Below are 20,832 nucleotides of genomic sequence, written 5' to 3' on the forward strand. Positions count from 1 at the left end.
CTTCCGCTTACAAGAAGGTCAACAAACACACCGCAGTGCTGCAGGAAGAACATACATAATCAATCAGCCCTCAGTGCAAGCTACAAAAATAAAATATGGGTTACACACACACACACACACACACACACACACACACACACACACACACACACACACACACACACACACACACACACACACAGTTTAACCCAACATGAAAACATAGAGACAAAGACAAAATATGTTTTTATGTATTGCTGCCTCTGTTTGAATCCCATGATAAGAGCATCAGAGCATCGAACTGATAATTTCTGACTGTTATGTCGAGTGGATTAAGTTATGATAGGCAAGCTTTCACTTTAAAGGTCACGGATTTGATTCCCAGAGAAAAGAAGAAAAGGAAAGTCATGAACAGGAATGCTAAATGCAGACAGTGTTGTCATGTCGGTGTTTGTTGAGAATAATGTGGGTATGACACAGCATGACTATGACAAAATGACTGTCAGACGGAGATGGGGATTTTATTAGCTGATGGCGTGTCACAAAGCGATGCTGTATTGTAGTGTGTTTCCTCACCATCATCCTGAAGTGTTGAATAAACAAATGTGGTGATGTGGGCAGGTTATACTTGATTGAATACACTACAGACATGTGACCATATGTCAGATTAGAGGAAAAGACTGACGTATACGGAGATAATACAACAAGGGACGCAAGAGATGAAGCGAGCAAAATGACAACAATCAAATTCAAGTTGACCAAAAAAAGAGATGTAAAATAATAAGTTAATGGAATGTGAAGGTTCTCAGTCATCTGGGTCATCGTAGTCTAAGGAGCTTAAAAAAGGACTTGAGCTTAGTTGAAGACCTTTTTTTTTTTTTTTTACCTCTCATCCGAGAAGCTTCTATCGTCTGTCCATCTGTATCTAAAGGACCAAGGTCACTCTTTCGAGGATATCAATGTTCACATTTTGGACAGAGAAGACTGTTTGAAAGAGGAGTAAAATAATTCATCTATGTCCACTGTGAGCGACCGTCTTTGAACAGAGGCGGTGGTTTACGACACCAACTGTCTGCCATCTATAATCCAGTTCTGAGATCCCTTCCCAGACGCCTTAACGCCCACTCACATCCTGGGCCATCTGACCTCAGGAAATCACACGATGGGGTGGGGTCAGGTTTCACAATGAGCTCACCTGAAACCCTGGCTGATTGTGACCTACACCAGTTTTCACACCTTGGCTCATGTGATTAGGTAGAGGATCATTAGGGGGTCCTTTGTCCCTCTTGGGGGGAAACTCCCATAGGGCTTAAAATCTGGGACCCTCCACCAATCGCTCTTAGAACTGAAGAAGCTTCTCGGATGAGAAGTGAAACGTCTTCAAGGAAACTTAAAGAAGTCCAGACGCTTTTCTTTCCAAGCTCCTTAGAATAACTTAATGGATATAAACTGATCTTAAATTGACAAATGACAAACTGTCTAAACAAAGATTTAAATTCATAATGAAGAGCTACAGAAGTGACAGAAAATAACTACAATGTCATTGATTATTGACTATTATTAACAAAAAGATTTAAACCGACAACAAAGAGGCTGAGAGATGCAAAATAGCAATAAGAAGAATTAAACCACTTGAGGAGAAAAGAAGAAAAATGAGAATGGTGTAACCTTGTGACAAAGGAGGCCAAATGGCTGAAAGTGAACTTAACTTGCATGAAGAGGTGCAAAGTGGCAATAAAGGGGTGTAAAATGGTTAAAAAGATGCAAAATAGGTGCAAGGAAACTTATGTTAGCCATGAAAAGATACAAAATGAAGACTGAGAAACTAAAATTGATCACAAAGAGAAAAAACAGTGACGAAGGGAAACGAAATGAGAATACGAGGAAATGCGAAATTGTTACAAGCATACATAATTTGATGACAAAAAGATGAAAATCTCTACAAGAGCGATTAAATAGAAATAAAGAGATACAAAATGGTAACGAACAGGCATAAAGTGGCTACAAAGGGACATAAAATGAACAAAAAAAGCGTACAAAATGGGACAAAACAGCAAGAAAGTGATATCCTACATTCAAATCAAAGCACAGCGCTGCTCCAGTGAGACACTAAACAGCTCGGCTACACCGCAGTTGTGGTTCGTGTGTCCTTGAGCCTGACGTCTTAATCCTCTGTAGGAGGGTTGGTGGTCTTGTCCCCAGGGGCCTGCTGTCTTGTAACCCATTCATGGTAAGGTCACCGCAATGCTGCTTGACAGAATTACTGCATTTATATTGTTCATAGATACGTATTCATGAAGCTTTAATGTAGTTCAAAGAATGAAAAAACTTGCTTTATCTAAACCTCCCTTCACCTTTTTTACATTTATACCTCACTGAGGATTTTACATCTTCACCACAGCTTAATATAGAGATAGGAAGTCACGTAAAAAGTGTCCACAAGGTGAGTCAGTTGGCTAAGCTTAGAGAATGTATTGAATGAATGTGCTGAATCATTCAGGTCACCATGTTGAGACTTAGTGCTTACCAAACACACTGAGGGACATGCAGGCATGTGGGAGACGGAGAGCAGGAATGTACAGCAACTATACCTGAAATCAATTGGAGAAGAATCTGAGTTGTATTGCATCATTTTATGTTCACGATGTACAATATCCACAAAAACTCTGTCATTCAGTTTCAAATTAAGCTGAAGGTTTTGCAGCTGCTTTAACACCGAGCTAAAAGTACCCAAAAGTTAGTTCTGTTCATCCGGACGTAACGTTTCCAGGTGGAGAAAAGTTTCGTCACTCATCAGGATTTCCTTACCTGGATGATTAAGCATGCATCATGACTTTAGTATAAGTACTTTTAACTTTTCCAACAACAAAGTAACAATTTCGAGAAGTGGGAAGTAAAAGACACAGCCATCTGCTCCAGGAAATATACTTTGGGATGACTGTGCAAAATGTTCGAGTTGCCCTGCACTTCTTTATACTTTTCTAAGGAAATGGTTAAAAAACAAAGGTGCAGCGATTTATTACAATGTGAGGAAACATACATGGAAAACCAGTATATAAGACAAATCAGAGTTTGTACAGTTCAGATGAGCCTGAAAATCTATATTTAGCAGGATCGCCTTTGTTCTTCAGCACAGCCTGAACTTTCTTAAACAGCATGCTTGTACTTTCTTTAAACAGTCTTCAGGAATAGTTCTCCAGGCTTCTTGAAGGACATTCAAAACTCTTCTTTGGATGTGTTGTTTTGCTTTGTTTGTTCTGTTCTCACACTGCTTCAGTAATGTTGAGATTTGGGCTCAGGCCAGTCCATGACTGATACCATTTTATTGTGCAGGTCCAGGTACAGTCAAGGTGTTCTTTTACTGTAATTGACAATGTGTTTGGGATTATTCTGATGTTGAAAAATGAAGTCTTTACCAATCAAATGCCTTCCAGACTTGTGCAGTGTGTCAAAATCTGACTTTTCTTTGTTCATAGTTCTTCCATTTTAACAAGATCTCCAACACCATTTACTGAAATGCAGCCTTAAAACATGAAAGACTCCACCAGGTTGTGCAGGCAACTGTAAAGACTCACTGTTAACCACCTGTCTCTATTTCTCACGCTCTCCTTCCATGCTCCGCACATCTCTGATAAATCACTGCCGTAAATTTAAAGCCAACTTTTCTCAGGCAGGTAAGAGAGCAGCGGAGACAATCATTAGCGTCACAGCGGATTCCATTGAACGACCACTTAATGTGTGACAAACAGCTCTCTGACCAACACCCCCCCCCCCCCCCCCCCCCACACACACACACACACAGAACGCCAACAACTTCTAAACCCACAAATCCACTCTCAGATATCCTTGGCTGAGATTTAGACAGATGTAAACAGCACTGACAGACAGTATTCAGAAAATACTAATTTTCTTTGTCATAAAATTAAGGAAACAAAATTTCAATTGTGGGATTTTTGCTTTTCTCGTTTTAGGGCTTGTTGCTTAGAAAATCCCATTTTAAAAGTATGTCCAGAGCATGTTACTAAAACTGTTGTTAATACATCTGCAAACTCTGTGACATCATGTTGCATTTATAACAGAGTGTAAAAATATGTACAAGGAAGTTGTACTTGGTGGGATGATCTGACAGAACACGCCTGTCCAGTTTATTCAGCTCACTCAGTCAAGAAACGGTTTTAATGAACTCTGACATCAGAATTTCAGTCTTTTTGTGCTTGGCCTAACTGTGAAAGTGTGCTCTGTACTCATTGAACAAATTGAAGGTTTCAGCGAAAAATACAAAAACTGGATATCAAATAGGAAAATCTCAAGTTTATGGAATTCCTCATGACCTTGAAAGCAGCTTTGCACAATAACTCTGTGCAAGAAAGTTTCTATCTCCTGACAACAGTACAATAAGTTAAATTTTGAGTTTTTGAGTTTCTCTTCATCCACTGTGTAGGTTAAAATAAACTGGACGTGTATCGGCACTGAAGTTAATTAGTTAAAGAAGTTATTTTGTCCATTTTATTTTACTTTAAGTAACAGGGAAGGTGCTTCCAGTCAACAGAAAAATAACTATAAATGTCGTCTCAGGCTAATTCCTGAATGAATATATAACATTGTTTCAATGTTGAAAATGAAATTATCATTTAAAAGCAAAAGGTTGGAGTTCACAAAGTGATAAAACTGTCTTAAATTATTCATTTTCTTGTTTGAATTTTAACCTGACAGAGTGAACTGAGTGTACCTTGTACGTGTGCAGATGGTAATTAAATCTCTGTGGGGGGGAACCCAGATCAGCTTAGTGTAATGTTATTTTGATGCCATTTTAATTCTTAACTTCAGCACAATGAGTGTTTGTTTTTTATATCGCTGCTCACACTAAATTTAAACATCTTCTTCCTCCAGGTCCAATGAGACTATAGTAGATGAAATCTGCCATGGCAACAGTGAGGCTTTTGGGGTGGAGCGTCTGAGAGAAATGCTGAAACTGCTGCCAGAGTCTGAAGAGGTGAGACACACACACACACACACACACACACACTGATGTGTTTTTTTTATCTGATCCATCTTTTTGCACTCATGAAGGTGAAGAAACTGAAGGCACACCGCGGCGAAGTCTCTCAGCTCTCATTGGCCGATTCCTTCATGTACCGGCTGATTCAGGTGCCCAGGTGAGCGCTGAACTTTTACTTAGTTATTCAGATTTATGCTGCGTTCAACTTTCACTGCAAGTTTCAGAAATTAGAATTAAACCTTTATGATCTTTTTTTTAACATTTCCGATATTCATGCAAGATCCATGAAACAGTTTTACACTGAAAATGCTTCCACTGTCTGTACAGTTTCACCGTTGCATTCACTGAAATACTGCACCAAAAAAGTACATTTTTGTAGTACTTGTACTTGTATACTTACAACATTAAACATAAATACTTTTACTGGCTGTACAGTGGTTACTTTGAATTTTTGAAAACATGATGCACTGGTGTGAAACAGTGTTGGGTAAAAGTGGCCTGTGTACCAGCTCTAGCTCTAAGTGGGGGAAAATGTTTTTGTATCACTAAACAGGACCTTGTGACAGTTAACAGAGCTGACTCAGTGACTCAGGAATCATAACCGTTAATGCATCAATTTGTGCTCAACAAAACAAACAAATGTTAGTAAGTAGCTGCTGCTGGAGCGCTGGTAATGTGACATCTGCCTTCAGATCATTTCAAAAACATCAAGCTGAATCAATTACATGCCTGCAGCTCCCCCACACACCAATAACAACATCTCCTTAATGAGATGCGCTAAAAATAGTCCCACAGTTCAAACTAATTGCCAGCTGCTGGTATACAGTTACTACGAGAGTATGTAAAGTAGTAGCATTAGCTGTATTTAGTGATGTGTACCAGCTTGGACGCAAAATAAAAATGTATTAATCAATTCATTTTCACCCCTCTCTCTCTCGGTCTGCAGTTACACAGTCCGCATTGAATCCATGCTCTTAAAGGAGGATTTTCCGGCAGCGTGCGAGGCCATGAAACGGGACATTAAGATCCTTCGTGCCGCCATCAAAGGTAACACGCTCGCAGCATCAGCGGCACACGGATGAGCTGCTCTCTGCATGCAGCCGCTGTTGGGAGCTCACACAGGCCACAGCTCTGCTTTCTCTTCTCTTACTTATTGTCTCAGTGTCAACGCAGAGCAGAGAAGGACCAGAACCAACACTGAGTGTGTTACAATGTTTTATTCCTTACCACAAGCAAATGTGCTGCAGGAGGCAGGTAGAGATTGTGTGGCCAGACTGCTTCTATCTGTGTTGTATGAACTGAAATTACTGAGAGAATGGCATGAACACCAACGATGGTGGTGGAGCTGTAAAACTTTTTAGAGCAAACTCATCAACTTTTTAAAATTAATTTTACATTTTTAAAAAAAAGTAACGTTTGACTCCTGACACTGGGATCAGGGCACTGAGGTAAAGTAGGGTTTGGTCAAATATACAATAAATAATAGGTGTTAAAAGTTGCATAGAGCATGTTAATAGTTACTCTGAGATGCAGCTCATTGCTGCTGATGAACCTTATCTCTGTGTCTCGGCAATGAACAAACAACAAAGAAATCACACCGACTCACATCCATCAAAAACATTAAAAACCTCCAGAAAAGTTATTTTTCTTGACTCCAAACATAAGGTTCTGTTTGGGGTCGTCATCAGTGATGACATCGATCTCAGAGGATTCATTTAGCTTCAGAATCACCACGCAGAGGTGTAACCAAGAAGCTTCTAGAAACACTTTCACAGATTTAGCAGATTCTGTTACACAGATTGTGTTACAATGTCTCAGAATCAGTACTTTCACCTTTATGTGAAGGAGTGAGCCGTTTGATTCAGAAGTTGTAAAAAAAGAAAGAAAGAAAAGAGATCTGTGTATGAAACTCTGGAATATTTTTTAACAAAAATAAAATAATAATAAAAAAGATGAAAAGAAATAAAACGCAATAAATCTGGACTGAATGTCGTTGGTGCAGAAATACCTGCAGTAAAGCCTTCTCCTCGTTTACACCCTCCACCCAATACAGACTAACACCTTCAGTATTTTTAGCAGTGTGTGTGTGAACTTGATAACTGCCTGAACTGTTAACTAACCTTCCACATGCTAACACTGCATGTGATGAAACAGCAAACCCAGTGGGATTTTAGCATCATAAGCTTATGTTATCTGTATCTTTACTGCACAGGTTTTGTGTTTTTTCTCTCTTTACTCTCTTTTTACACAGTTATTTCCAGCAGGTGATGCTCTTGCATGGTTTATCCTTTATGTACTGACACAAATGAAGACATCATTTCTTTTACTTTGTCTCCGTCCTCCAGAATTAATGTGTTGCGAGGAGCTCCATGCTGTTCTCCACCTGGTGCTGCAGGCCGGAAACCTCCTTAACGCTGTGAGTAGGAAAAAAAACATTGTACAGCATCAATGAATAATTAGATGAGGGAGAAAAAAGTGGATAGATGGTGGAAGAAGAAAAAGAAATACAAGAAGGAAGAAGAGGCAACAAAAGGCTTTTTAGTTTACACCCTTTATTTCCGTGACAGTAATTTAATATTAGAATTCTGGTTTATTTCCTGTTTCTGTACATAACCTAAAACTTTGCATGGAAACTTTTTATTAGAGTGAGTCAAGATGAAAAGGTGAGCTGCAAATTAAAAAAGAAATGCTAAGACGACACTAAAACAAAGCAGTGTTTTCATAGAACTTCTCTTCCTTATTATAATCAGACGTAATATACTCTTTTTAAAAACACTCACATATATTAATACGAGTGTCAAGTGGTCACTGGAGGCTGGCTCCAAAATTGAGTCAGTCCCAAAAAAACTCATGTTTAAATGTTCAACTTTAGATCAGAATTAAACATGTTTACTGCTACAAATAGATTTAGATTCATATCTACAGTTTTAACCATGAGATTAACTGTAACTTTGGCTACGTTCACACTGCAGGTCTTATTAATGCTCAACTCCGATTTTTTTGATCAAATCTGATTTTTTTGTCTGCTTGTTCACACTGCAGATAAAATCTGACAGCAAACGCGCTCTAGTGTGAACCCTCAAAGTGGCCCGCATGTGCAAAAGAAGACGTCACACACAACGCGCTCTGTTTACACCCAGACTGAACAGTATTGTTTGACTGTTGGCCGTTAATATAAAGACTTGTTTCAGACTTTACGTTTCCCAATTTTGCTTTAAATTCTAAAGTTATTTTGTTATTTACATATGGCCTAATAATGATCCTTATTGCTGTTTTAGAGGAGCGGTGCTTCAAAGGAAAGTTGCAGATTTCTGTCAGAATCTGCAGATTATACAGTACAAATAAAATGTTCACGTTTCTCCAACGTTGTCTTCCCAACAGTTTCTCTGGATGGCCAGGAAGCGTTCGCGATGTCTTCTCCGGCGCTGATAATCGGCGTCTGTCTTGTGTCAGTGACGTAAAAGACTGATTTAATGCGACATGACCGTTCAAACAGCAGTCGCTTTCTAGAACATCAGATATGTATCGGATTCAGTACCACATACGAAAGTGACCCAGATCGGATTTGAAAATATTAGATTTGTGCCGTTCACACTGTCATACCATGATTGGATATGGGTCGCAGAGGGTCAGAAAAGTCGGATTTGATGTGCTTTCGCCTGCAGTGTGAACGTAGCCTTAGACTTCAAGTTATCATCCAAATATAGGCTCTTGTTTTAAAAACTGACATGATGGCGGCCAAAACCATGCGTGACAGCATGGTGGCTAAATCCATCATTTAATTACAGTCAGGGTATCACTGAACAATTTATCACTCACAAATTGATTGGAAATAATATAATGTCTTCTAAAGGTTTTAAATTTCAAAATGATTTGTTTTTAATTCATAACTGTCGGTTGTCTTATACACAGTGTGGACCAATGACATGCATTCATTGGTGAACAGATGCAGAAATCAGACTCGTGCAAAATGTAACTGACTGAAAATGATGAAAGAAAATCAGACAAAAACTATTTATGAATCTGAGTAAAAGTTCAAATTGTGGATCTAAACAAAATTTTATGCATAAAACAGGTTGGTGCACTAAATTAAGCAGCCTCCAAAGAGGATATTTAAATCAAGTTATTAATTTTGAACGACATGGAAATAACGATATGACCAACACAGCTACACATTAATTAATAAAATCAGAGTATGCTGTATGTATATGTAGGTATAATTAAAGGTGAAAGAAAATTAGATCCCAAATAACTGCAAATTCATTAATTAGCATAAAAAGCTGCATTTATCAATGTAAAAAACCCAAAGCAAGCTGTTTCTTGAACTGATTGATTATTTCAACAACAACAAATATATGTAAATGTAATGAAAATTGTCTTTGTTCAAACAAAGTCAGTTATTAATTAGACAATAAATGATAAGATATCAAAATAGTATCTGTAAAGTGTGACTGACAGGAAACTGCACAACGATGAGTGCTCTGCAAAAATGTGGAGACCAAAGAAACTGCAAACTAAAACAGACATTTTAACCCACATTGTTTTGTAAGTAAATCAACATTTCACTGCATAATAATGAGAATATGCCCACATGCTATCCACTCTAATAATACTGCCTAAGGGAAGCATGTAAATGTAAATGGACTAGTGTAGAGAGGGATCCCATGTCAGAGGCAACAAAGTGGGCATTAGTGACAATGTGGTCTGATTAACAATGATGGAGACCAAAGGAAAGTCAAAACTAAATCACATTTTAATCAACTGTCCCTCAGTGACATTTATTTCAGTTTAATGAATTCTGCAGAGACGCCCTCAAAAAATAAAAGTCCAGCATAGAGCGGCTGAGTGAATGTGGTCTGGACTCTGTGGAGGAGAGTCATGGTTTCAGAGACGCTGTAGAAAGACAGAATACCTGCTCTGTGATCCAGGTACACTCCTACTCTGGAGGACCGAGGACCTGAGAGGACAGTTTGGACATTGTTGTGCAGAAATATATAACTGTTGTTGTCGCAACGTAATCCCCAAGATTTATTATTTGCTCCAATAGCACATTCAGTTGACTCTCCCTCTCTGCTGATATTCTTGTATGTGACTGCTATAAGAACTCCTCCCCCTCTCCACTCCACCTCCCAGTAACAACGTTTAGTCAGACTCTCTCTACTCAGGACCTGAGGCCATACAGTGAATCTGTCTGGATGGTCAGAATAAGACTGTTGTTGTTCCATTCTTCTTACTTTTCTGTTCCCCTCAGATAATAACAGACGTCTGTTTGCTGTGTTTGGATCCAGTGTGATTTCACATGAATATTTTAAGAATCCAGCTCTGGTCTTTGGCTCTGCTGGTGACAGTAAAACATCCACTTCAGTGACTGTCAGTGAGATGTTTGTCCATTCCTCTCTCAGAATGTCCTGTAGTTTATCTCTGGTCTCTGACACAGCTGCTGTCACATCCTCAAAGTAGCTCAGAGGACGAATATTGATGCTGGATGAGTGTGTAGACTCACTGAGTGCTGACAGTGAGGGGTAGTTGTGTAGAAACTGGTTGTGATCCTCTGTGTGTGAGAGCTGCTCCAGCTCGCCGTCTTTCCTCTTCAGCTCAGCGATCTCCTGCTCCAGCTTCTCCTGAAGCTCTTTGACTCGACTCACTTCAGTTTCCTGCTGGGATCTGACCTGCTGCTTCACATCAGAGCTTCTTTTCTGGAGGAGACGGATCAGCTCAGTGAACATCTTCTCACTGTCCTCCACTGCTTTATCAGCAGAGCCATTGATGGCCTCCACCTCCTGTTGAAGCAGCTTCACATCTTTCTCTCGCTCCTGGATTCTCTGCTGGATGTTTAGTCGTCTCACCTCGAGCTCCTTCTGCTTCTCAGTCCTTTCTGCTGCAGCTGGGACTGTTTCATGGCCTTTATGTTCATCCATCAAGCAGAGATAACAGATACTCTGCTGATCAGTACGACAGAAAATCTTCATCACCTCATCATGACGAGAGCAGATGTTGTCCTGGAGCTTCTTGGAGGGGGCCACCAGCTTGTGTTTCTTTAATGGAGCCACATCATAGTGAGGTTGGAGGTGTTTCTCACAGTAAGAGGCTGGACAAGATAAACAGGACTTGATGGCTTTCAGCTTCCTCCCAGTGCAGACATCACAGGCCACATCTTCAGGTCCAGCATAGCAGTGATCAGCTGGAGCAGCTTGGAGTCCAGTCTTCTTCAGCTGCTCCACTAAAGCTGCAAACATGACGTTTTTCTCCAGGACAGGCCTCGGTGTGAAAGTCTTCCTGCACTGAGGGCAGCTGTGGATTTTCTTCTTCTCTTCCTCTTTGTCCCACAAAGTGTTAATACAGTTCCTGCAGTAGCTGTGTCCACAGGTTGTAGTCACCGGATCCTTCAGTAGATCCAAACAGATTGAACAAGAGAAGGTTTCTCGGTCCAGCTGAACTCCTTTCTGCGCCATTTCTCCTCTCAGTGTCAGTGACTGTGTGAGTTTCTCTAATACTGATGCAATACAGGAAAAGATTTGGGTGTTTTTCAGAAACAGGAAGTGGGAGTGGTTATGAGGCCTTGACTTATTCCAAGAGGAGAAGTGGTTTCAAGCAGACGGCGTGTGGTCATTTTTCACACAGCAGAGCACATTTAAAAATGTTTGTCTGTGTTAAATTGTTCGGAGGTTGATCTGCAGTTTTAATCACAGCCAGTCACTCTGCTGTTGAAGTACTACTTTTATTTCTGACGGTTTAGTTTGCTAGTTTGAGCAGAAGTTGTATTTTAGTGTTAGCTTATTTACACAATCTTAGTATCTGTCATTTAAAATCTCAGGGTCTGAATGCATGAGCTCATTTGACTGTCATGACACAATGATTGCAGAAAAAGTGTATTTATGTTCATTTAATTGATAAATGTTTAACAGAATGAGCTGATAATTGGGCGATACATGTTAGGTGTACAGTCAAACTGGAGACTTGCTGTCTCTACTCTCTCTTATCAGGTAGACTATGGAGACCAACTGCTTTGTGGGAAATGTAGTTTTATAGCTTCAGATTCTGTTGTTCAAGTGTTTGAATGTTTACCACTATGAGTTTAATTTCTGTGCTATGTGCGTTGCAGGGAGGTTATGCAGGAAACGCAGTAGGCTTCAAGCTGTCGTCCCTCCTGTCTCTGGCTGACACCAAAGCTAACAAACCAGGCATGAACCTGCTGCACTTTGTCGCTCTGGTGAGTAACATCATTGTTCATTTCATTTTTGCACATACGCCAGTGTGGCTGAAGTCACAAAAACAGTTAAAGTGCTCTTTGGTTGTCAGGCACCATTGGTGAATGAGATTCATCTGAATTTGATCAAGGTTCTGGATGTAGTCGGCTGTGCTGGTTGGCACTCATTGGCAGGAGGTCAGGGACACTACTTCCGAATGGGTAGGCTGGAGATGTGGTCCCTCTTTCTTTCTTTTTTTTAGGGAGGAAGACCCTAAAGACCCTATTTTTATGGGGAATCACACCTTTAGAGTTTCCAGGGAAGATCTATGCTATGATGTGGTTGTCATCCTGGTGTTGCTTTGGGTGTTTGCCATTGTTACAGGCTACTTGGTACCTGGACAACTGCAACCAGAGCTTGGTTCACATTACAGTCAATAAGTCATACTTATTCCTGGAGAGTGGTGGACTCCGCCACTGCTGGTTTTGTACAGACTCTTTCAGATCTGGTGGTCTCAGAAACACGTCTCTCCTTTTTGCAGATGATACAATCCTTTTTTTGATTAATCTATTAATGAAATCAGCTCTTGAGACAGTTTGAGAGAGTTTGAAGCTCAGTGTGAAGTGGTTACAATGAAAATTAGCAGATCCACGTCTTAATGATTTGAGTGGTGAAGAGAGACCTGAAGCTGAAGGGGAAGCTGTTGAGTAACTAGTTGATATAAATTTGAACCCTCAGAATAAAATTGCAGATACAACAGGTGGAAATTAGTTTATTCTGACAAGTTGTTGGTTCAGCTTCAGAGAGTGAGATGCTCAGTAGTTCAGGAGGGGCTCAGAATAGAGCTGCAGGCAAGTCCTACTGGTAGAAGGCCTAAACATGCTGGTGAGATTATGTCTTTAAGGTGATTTCATGCAATGTCTACCAGAAGGGGACCCTGGGACAGAGAATGGGTCTCTTTATGTGGATTGAGAGCACCTCTGTACCACCAAAATGAGCAAGAGGAGGTAGCTGGAAAGAGGGGGTCTCATGTTTTGTTTTTTTGTTTTTCTATAGGAAGCCCATAAAAAAGATGAGAAGCTCTTGGAGTTTCCTCTCAAGCTGAGTCACATCCAGGCTGCAGCCAGGTCAGACATCACTTCATATTATTCACATATTAAATACTACAGTTGTCCACATACACCACTACATTTCTCCATCAACCTGTTTGGTGGGGATTTATTTATTATACTCCTTCTTGCCATCATTTTATTACATCTCTACAGAATCTGAGTGAACACCGCCCCCTGCTGGTTTCTTTTCAGTCCTTCATTTGATACTTAAATTACACCAGACACAAAATGAATGAAACCAAAGCAGAAATGAGGCTACATGGATTTGTTTTCCTTCCTTTGGTAGGATCTCATTGGAAACATTGGATGCTGAGCTGCATTTGCTGACATCTCGCACACACTCAGTGGAGGAGAGCATCCAGAGAGACACAGAGCTGCTGCAGCAACTGGACAGCTTTCTGCAGGTAACACACATAACAGTATTTTAGTTTTATATAATCTTTAAATAAGTGTGTAGTTTAAAAAATAATTTTGTGCCTATTATGTTTGTCTCAGCATGCCACATCATCTCTCTGCTCACTCCGTGGCAGTCGGCAACAGCTAAAGAGGGAAGGCAGCGAGCTGATCGACTTTTTCTGCGAGGACAGAGACACTTTCAGGCTGGACGACTGTTTCAGCATCTTCCACACCTTCTGCTCCAGGTTCACAAATGCTGTCAAGGTACAACTATGAATGCAAATCCATCACACGAGCTGTACAACAATCCACACAAGATCCAGTAGATGTGGTTAAAACTGTTGGTATACTTCAACTGATACATTAGTCTTCATCCCATATTTCATAACACTTCTGATTTACAGTGAAACATATTAGTTTCTAAACCTTCCGTTTTGTGTGATTGCCAACAATTTCACCATTGTTGGCTTTTTGGCTCAAGTGTGTCTCCATTGCCTCTGAGTAGTTTGAATTCCCAAACCCTTCTCTCACGATGAGCTGTTGACAGAGACACAAATACCAGACCATAAATCAGGCATAAGAGGAGATGTTGTATTTAAGGCCCAAGGGTTCACAGTTTGTTTTATTTTTTTGATTTGTTTGCTTTGATTTGTGCATCAGGATCTGAATTTTTTTTCAACATGCATAATATCTGTAGGCTATGGAGGACCAGAAGAGTCACGTGCATCAGGAAAATAACTTCTCTTTCTCTTTTTGAAGGAGAACATGGAGAGGGAGGCGAAGGAGGCGGCTCGTCGTCAGCGGATACAAGAGCTGGAGGAGAAGAAGAGGCACTCCTGGGCTGGAGGAGAAAAGGTAGGATGACGTACGCAGACACTGTAAAACAAAATCAATCAAAGATGTCTAACGATGATCCACTCTCTGTTCCCGTTATAGGTGGATGGAGTCTTTGGGCTGCGCTGCCACAGTGAGCTTGACATGTCCACTGCTTTGTCGCGGCATGACGAGGCCGGACTGTTGATGGAGCTCCTGACCCCTAGGTCCCACCCTCGCTCACCAGTGAACAACTCCCACAGTCCTCTGGGACGTGCTGTGAGCTTACGTCGTTCCCGAAAGTCTCCATCCTGCTCACCATCTATTGCTGCTGAGCAGGAACTAAGCACTTTCCTGGAAAAGGCGACTGATCGCAAAAACATTCAGCAAAGAGGCAAAGGGAGCAGTTTTCCATCTCCCTCAAGTCCAGGATTCCCAGTGTCCACCCAGACGGCACCACAAAACTCCTCATCACCTTCCAAAAGGAGTCCAAAAAACAAAAACCATGCAACTGCCACTTACCTCAGCCAAAATGCTACCCAGACGTGTGCAAATGCCACTAATCCTGCAAATGAACTTGCAGTCAAACCTACCTCTGACTCAAACCAGCAATCTGAACACAACAACAAAAGCAGCAGTGATCAACCTGGCATGGGTTTAAGCAGCCATGCAACACTTACAACAAGCAAACCAAAAGATGTTGAACTGGTTTTAACTCAGCAGACTGACTGCACTGATAAGAGCTTTCAGCAGAGCACCACTGCTACAGGAAACATGGTGGTGGTTTTAGACAAATGCACGTTGGTTCCTGAGCTAAAAGTGTTTGGCAGTGGCGACACCCTCACAAGTCATAGCGAAAACAGACATGTCGGTCTTCATCAAGATGATTTGACAATCACAGATTTGGAAGAAGAGAAAGGGGATGAATTGCAAGTTGATAAGGTGCAGAATAATGGCCAACTGATTGTAAATCCAAAACAATCTGATGAGCAAGTCTGTGAGCTCAGCTCTTCTTCAACACCAAGAGAGGGCGATGAGGGGCAAGAGGATAAGGTGGTTGTATGGTGTGTGACGGGTGTGTGCGAGGCTACAAGTGACACACAAAGCACCTATGCAGAAACTGAAAAAGATCAGCATAAGGGTGACAACCAAGGAGGAAACAAACAAACTTCCTCTGCTTTAGCCAATGACATGCCTTCAGAACCTCAACCGGCCAATGAAAAACCAGTGCCTGTACCCATCAGCAGCCAACCAGTGCCTGTCCCCCGCTGTGATGACACATCACTGCTTGTTTCTTCCTCTGTGTGGCGCCCGAAAGAACCTCCAACACCTAATGTAGTGCCTGCTCTCACAGCAGATGCTTCTGAGAAAGATAAAGAACTGGAGGAAGAAGCAGAAGTGTCCACCAACAGGAACAGTGATGGAGTGACCGTCTCAAAACAATCAACAGAAGAGAAAAGCAAAAACAACATGGCATCTAAAGACTCAACCAGTAAAACTGCAAAAGCAGCTTCTTCCACCAAAGTAAAAGCAGAACCAGCAACTCCATCTAAACTACCCAGCAAGAGCCTTCCTACGTCTAAAGTCCAAACTAATGGGAAGAAACCTACCCCAAACACTATCTCTGCATCTGGCAAATCCAAATCTATCCGGACCCTCACAACCTCCGAGAACAAGGACATGAGGAGGGTTGTGCCAATATCCAGGACCAACAGAAGTCCATCCAGAATCAAACATACAGAGAAGAATCGAGGCTCCTCCAGCACCGCAGGGCCCACCAGTCTGACTCCCTCAAAACGAAGCAGTGCTTCCCCTCGACGAGTAGCGAGGCCTGCAAATGCTCCTTCATCCCGACAATCTGGGATCCCCAAGACTTTGGATCCAAAGGACTCAAAGAACCAGAATGTTTCAGGTACTCAGCCATCTGCCCGAGAACAGAACAAGGACTTTCAAGGAAAGATGTCCAGCCAAAAGCCCTTAATGAAACCTAAAGCCCAGCAGGAGGAGAAGATCTGTCGCTCCACACTGCGGGCACTCTCTCAGGGTGGAAGAAGTGGAGCAGGAGGCAGCGTCAGTGCTCCTGCCACTCCTTTGCGCAAAGCCACTAGCTCTTCATCATCTGTGTTTCCGGGTTTTGCACGGAGCACAGCCTCTTCTTCTTTCAGACGTACTCACACCAACCTTGCTGTTCCTGCTGCTTCCCACTCCCCCAACATTGGGTCAGACCCCTCCCCCAAACCTTCTTCCAAGACGACCTCCCCTGTTACCCCATCCAGCACCTCCTTGCCTATTACGCTATCAAGATCACTAAGAGTCCATGCGTCAGCAAGATCCTCAGATGTCCAAAAACTCTCCCCCTCCTCACAGAGGAAGTCTCAGAGCGTCAAATCATCTCCTCGTGCATCGCGCCACGACTTGCTGGCTCCCCCTAAAGGCCACAGACGGAATGACAGTGACAGTGACAAGTCCGCTCATTCTCAGGACTCGGTCTTGCCCACAAGGCCGCGCTGGAGATAAACTCTTGGTTGTTTTGTTTTGAGGATTTTTTCCTAATCACTCCTCCTTCAGGAAAGTCAGGAGATACACTCCATTATGAAATGTAGATACCTTTTAAAATGTTCAAGTTTAATTTGAGTAACAAAGGAAGATACAATGAGATTGTCTCGTATGGATTTAAATCTTGTTTGTTACCTTGTTTGTTAGTTATTATAAGGTTTAAGTGCAGCGGAGCTGAAAAGTTCACTACGTTTTCTTTGTACTATATTGTCCTTGTAATGCACTTTAAACAACCACAGAGGGGAAAAACAACTTGTTTTCAAGGTATATTTGTATTCTTTCTAAATCTATTAATTGAGAGTACATTCCAAGATTAATGACAATAATGACCTCTCCTCACAACCTCAGGAAAGCCGATGTCTTATCAGAAATCACAGACCTTTTTGTTTTGGTCAGAGTGAAGCTCTGAGATCTCTGGATGAGTCGGGAAATGACTACAGCCTGTGACGTGATTGCTAACAAGCTTTCAGTCAAAACCACACTAACACTAGCAGTTCTGAATAATTTGGTGGCCGTAGCCATGACTTGATCTCTCCTATTAGGCCTACAGACACTTGAGTCAGTCTGTCCGTTAATCCACAGACTAAAGGCTCCTACTATGAGAGTAAGGGGTACGCCGTATTGTATGAAAGAAACTATTACAACCAACATACAAACTGCAAAGTTAAACACTGAATTGAAAGGAGGGGAGCTAAAAAACGGAGTGAATAAAATCTAATTTCATTTTATTTGTACTCCCTTTGATTTATTCCTGTGGTACTTTTTTTCTTTTTTGAAAGAGAAATATCTGCAGCTATAAAGATGTACATCTTTGGAGTATCCTGAAAATTCTGCAGTTTTTAAAGGTCATGTGACTGAATGACCTTTTCGATTCACAAGCACCTTTAACTGCACGAACCGTGCAGCAGAATCTCTTTAATCCAGGCTGGACTTGTATAGAAATAATAATATTACTAATTGTGTTTTTATAAAGCCTGACATAACTAATCTTTGAGAGCGGTGGTGTCTTTTTTAAAAAACACGATCAGTTTAAACAAGGAGATATTTATAACTCTGATTAAAAACAGACACTTTCTGTCTGACTTGGAAAATTCAAGTTGTGTTTTCATATGAGGACATTTTTATGTTGATCTGTCTTTATTTATGTATGTATGTAATGTTTCCCTACTAATTAATAAAGCATTGTTCCTCAGTCACTCTGCGCACTTCATTCAAAGACTGTATTGCACTTTTTCCTGCCAGAAGACAATGTTTTAATTGAAATAGACTGAAATATCTTGCTTCAAGTGGATGAATGTCTGGAAACATTCACTTTAAAACCAAGCACATTTGAAACTATATCCACATTTCCTATTCTTACAGCTGCATTTTGTATCTAATCTTGAGCAGAACCTCTTTGTGTCTGCACCTCTCATTAATTCTGGTCTTGTATCATATTTAAAACAGAGAAACTAAAGCAATCGAGACCATCATCAATCTCAAAATCATCCATTTTTATAGTTCTTAGAGTTCAAGAAACAAGCACAAATGTGTTTTTGCTTCTAGGTTTTCTGTAGTGATGTAACAACGCTGAAGCTAAAGTAACTGTAGTGATTTGTGTAGAGGAAAACATCTCTGGCAACATCACTGCCAACGTGTTCATCTTGAATGTGTTATTAGAGTTAAAAAAAAACCTTTACAAGTATCTTTGATTTCTTTAAACACTGTAATAAGAATTGTGCTTTCAGGCGTTACTGCTGTTCTCTGAATATTTGTCAAGTCTAAAACCTTCTCTGTAACCCCTACAGATGGCTGTGTGTAGAAAATCCTAGTAGTTTCTGAAATACTCAGAGCAGCCTGTGTAATACCAACAACCAAACCTGTTAAACTTCTTTTCCATCTCTACGTCCATAAATGCGTGGAGCTACTGCTATGTGATTGGCTAATTAAATATTTGCATCGGTGAGCAGTTGTACAGGTTTACCTAATATAATCTTTCATTATCTCGTTTACAAACCCATCAATCTACATCATGTGTGTCAAACCCGAGGCCTGCGGGCCACATCTGGCCCAACGTATATTTATATCCGGCCCGCGAGATCATTTCTATATAGATTCAGAGTCGACTGCAGAGGTGCCCATTGTGTCCCAGTCAAACAGTGCTCAGCAGTTATTAGGTAAGATGACGTCTTTCTGTAGTTCATTATTCTAACAAGCAAAAAGTATTAAAGTGATGTTTACGTTGTGTATTTCAGACGGTGAGATGCAGAACCTGCAGGCCACAGGAGAAATGTAGTTTTCTGTAGTTGTTCAGTATCTAGAGGATACGTGTCAAACTCGAGGCCCGTGGGCCACATCCAGCCCAGCGTACATTTATATGCCTGCAAGATCCTTTTTATATAGATTCATTCATTCATATTGTTATTCATGGCTCGGCAAAATGAAGCGCTAATGAGACAAAAGCTACAGATTCAATAATTCAGAGTGTCAATCAAGTCCAGTTTCTGTTCTGTGTCAGGGTCTGGGTCTGCGACCCATCTTTTTGATTTCTTTTTATAGTTTTTTCTTCTCTCCCATGATAATGAACATATGTTAAGTTCTGGTGTTGATCATCATTTAGGTTTTAGCTGAGTTTCATTATGGTTTAGATTTTCTTCTATGCCCTTGTCTGTTCTTGTTCACAGCATTATGCGGTCTGTCTTTTACTTTCAGTATGCTTGTGTTTAAGTCTCCCTTGTTGGTTCGTCAAGCTTGCTGTGTGTGTGCGTGTTTAGTGTCACTTTCCCTGTGGTGTCTGCTGTTTCCTCATGTGTTTCCACTTTCCCTAATCTCCTTTGTGTGTATTTAGTCTGTGTGCCTTCTTTCTTTGTCGGATCGTCTGTGTTACCTCCTTCCATGTAGTCATAGTTCTCATACAGAAAGTAGAAGAGCTAGTGTTAGGGTTAACTGTAACGGTAACCCAGATATTGGCAAATGTGAGCTTGAGTAGAAATACGGTCGGGTTTGTGAGATGACCACTGATTTAAGAACACAGTCGTGTGAAAGAAGCAAATACTTTATAGCATACTGTCTTGCTGTGGATAAAAGTACAGACATGATGGACATTACACAGCTGGCCATCTTCATCCGTGAACTGAACTCCAATATGCCCGTTTCAGAGGAAATATTGGACATTAAATCGATGCAACGACAGGAAAAGACATGTTTGAACACTTATGACGGTTATTAGAAGTTATTCTTTATTCTAAGTGTATTTATTCTGAAACAATATTCCTGTCTGTTTTTATTCATATTTATGTTCAAAAAACATTGTTTTAGTGTTTTCAATAAATGCTTACCCTGTTTGGCCCTCAACCTAAAGTGTGCTTTGAGTTTTGGCCCCCTGTACAATTAAGTTTGACACCTCTGATCTAGAGCAGCTGCATCCTTCACAGCCTTTGTGATACGGACTCTCCCTGGTGACCAGAAACGAGAGTCCTTCACCAGTCCTGTAAACCAATTGCAAATAATTTTGGATCCACCTCCACCCGAAAATCAACAACTGCAAAGCATAGCATACTGGGGGGCAAGCAAAAAGAAGTCAACTAGTACTGCATTGTCAGTGGCACATATTCAGACTTCAGTGGCAAAAGCACCATTTTCCATTTTAATTCATCAACTAATACAACATGCATGTGTTTAGACAGATTTGAAAGAAACAACAAGGCATGTTTAGTCCAGCGGGAAGCTGAAAGGGCATTACAGTTTTCAAAGACCTGACACGGTGCTTTGACAACTTGGCAATCATGTCAAATATTTGTCACTATAAGAA

The 20,832-nt window shown here is 40.9% G+C and overlaps 2 protein-coding genes across 2 annotated transcripts; one reads left to right on the forward strand and one right to left on the reverse strand.

Annotated features, from left to right (window-relative positions):
- Window positions 1-4,852: 4,852 nt before the first annotated feature.
- LOC146713713 (uncharacterized) lies at window positions 4,853-18,238 on the forward strand (the record flags this gene model as incomplete). The annotated part of the gene is made up of 10 exons (XM_085438926.1): window positions 4,853-4,972; window positions 5,050-5,135; window positions 5,925-6,025; window positions 7,324-7,394; window positions 12,081-12,188; window positions 13,222-13,292; window positions 13,564-13,681; window positions 13,773-13,937; window positions 14,433-14,528; window positions 14,610-18,238. Coding segments are annotated over 10 exons (3,330 nt in total), but the record flags the coding sequence as incomplete, so codon positions are not given.
- On the reverse strand, window positions 7,522-11,430 carry LOC146713714 (tripartite motif-containing protein 16-like). Its single transcript, XM_085450066.1, has one exon. It carries the CDS (start codon window positions 11,428-11,430, stop codon window positions 9,757-9,759), a length of 1,674 nt encoding a protein of 557 aa, XP_085306192.1. The 3' UTR covers window positions 7,522-9,756.
- Window positions 18,239-20,832: the final 2,594 nt, after the last annotated feature.

Source organism: Copadichromis virginalis, linkage group LG3 (genome assembly GCF_057382275.1).
Source record: "Copadichromis virginalis isolate Kocher_CV1m ecotype Utaka linkage group LG3, C_Virginalis_male_GT1.1, whole genome shotgun sequence".
NCBI lineage: Eukaryota > Metazoa > Chordata > Actinopteri > Cichliformes > Cichlidae > Copadichromis > Copadichromis virginalis.

Coding starts and splice junctions, on each gene's coding strand:
- LOC146713714 (XM_085450066.1), bottom strand. CDS start 11,430: ATGGCGCAGAAAGGAGTTCAGCTGGACCGAGAAACCTTCTCTTGTTCA.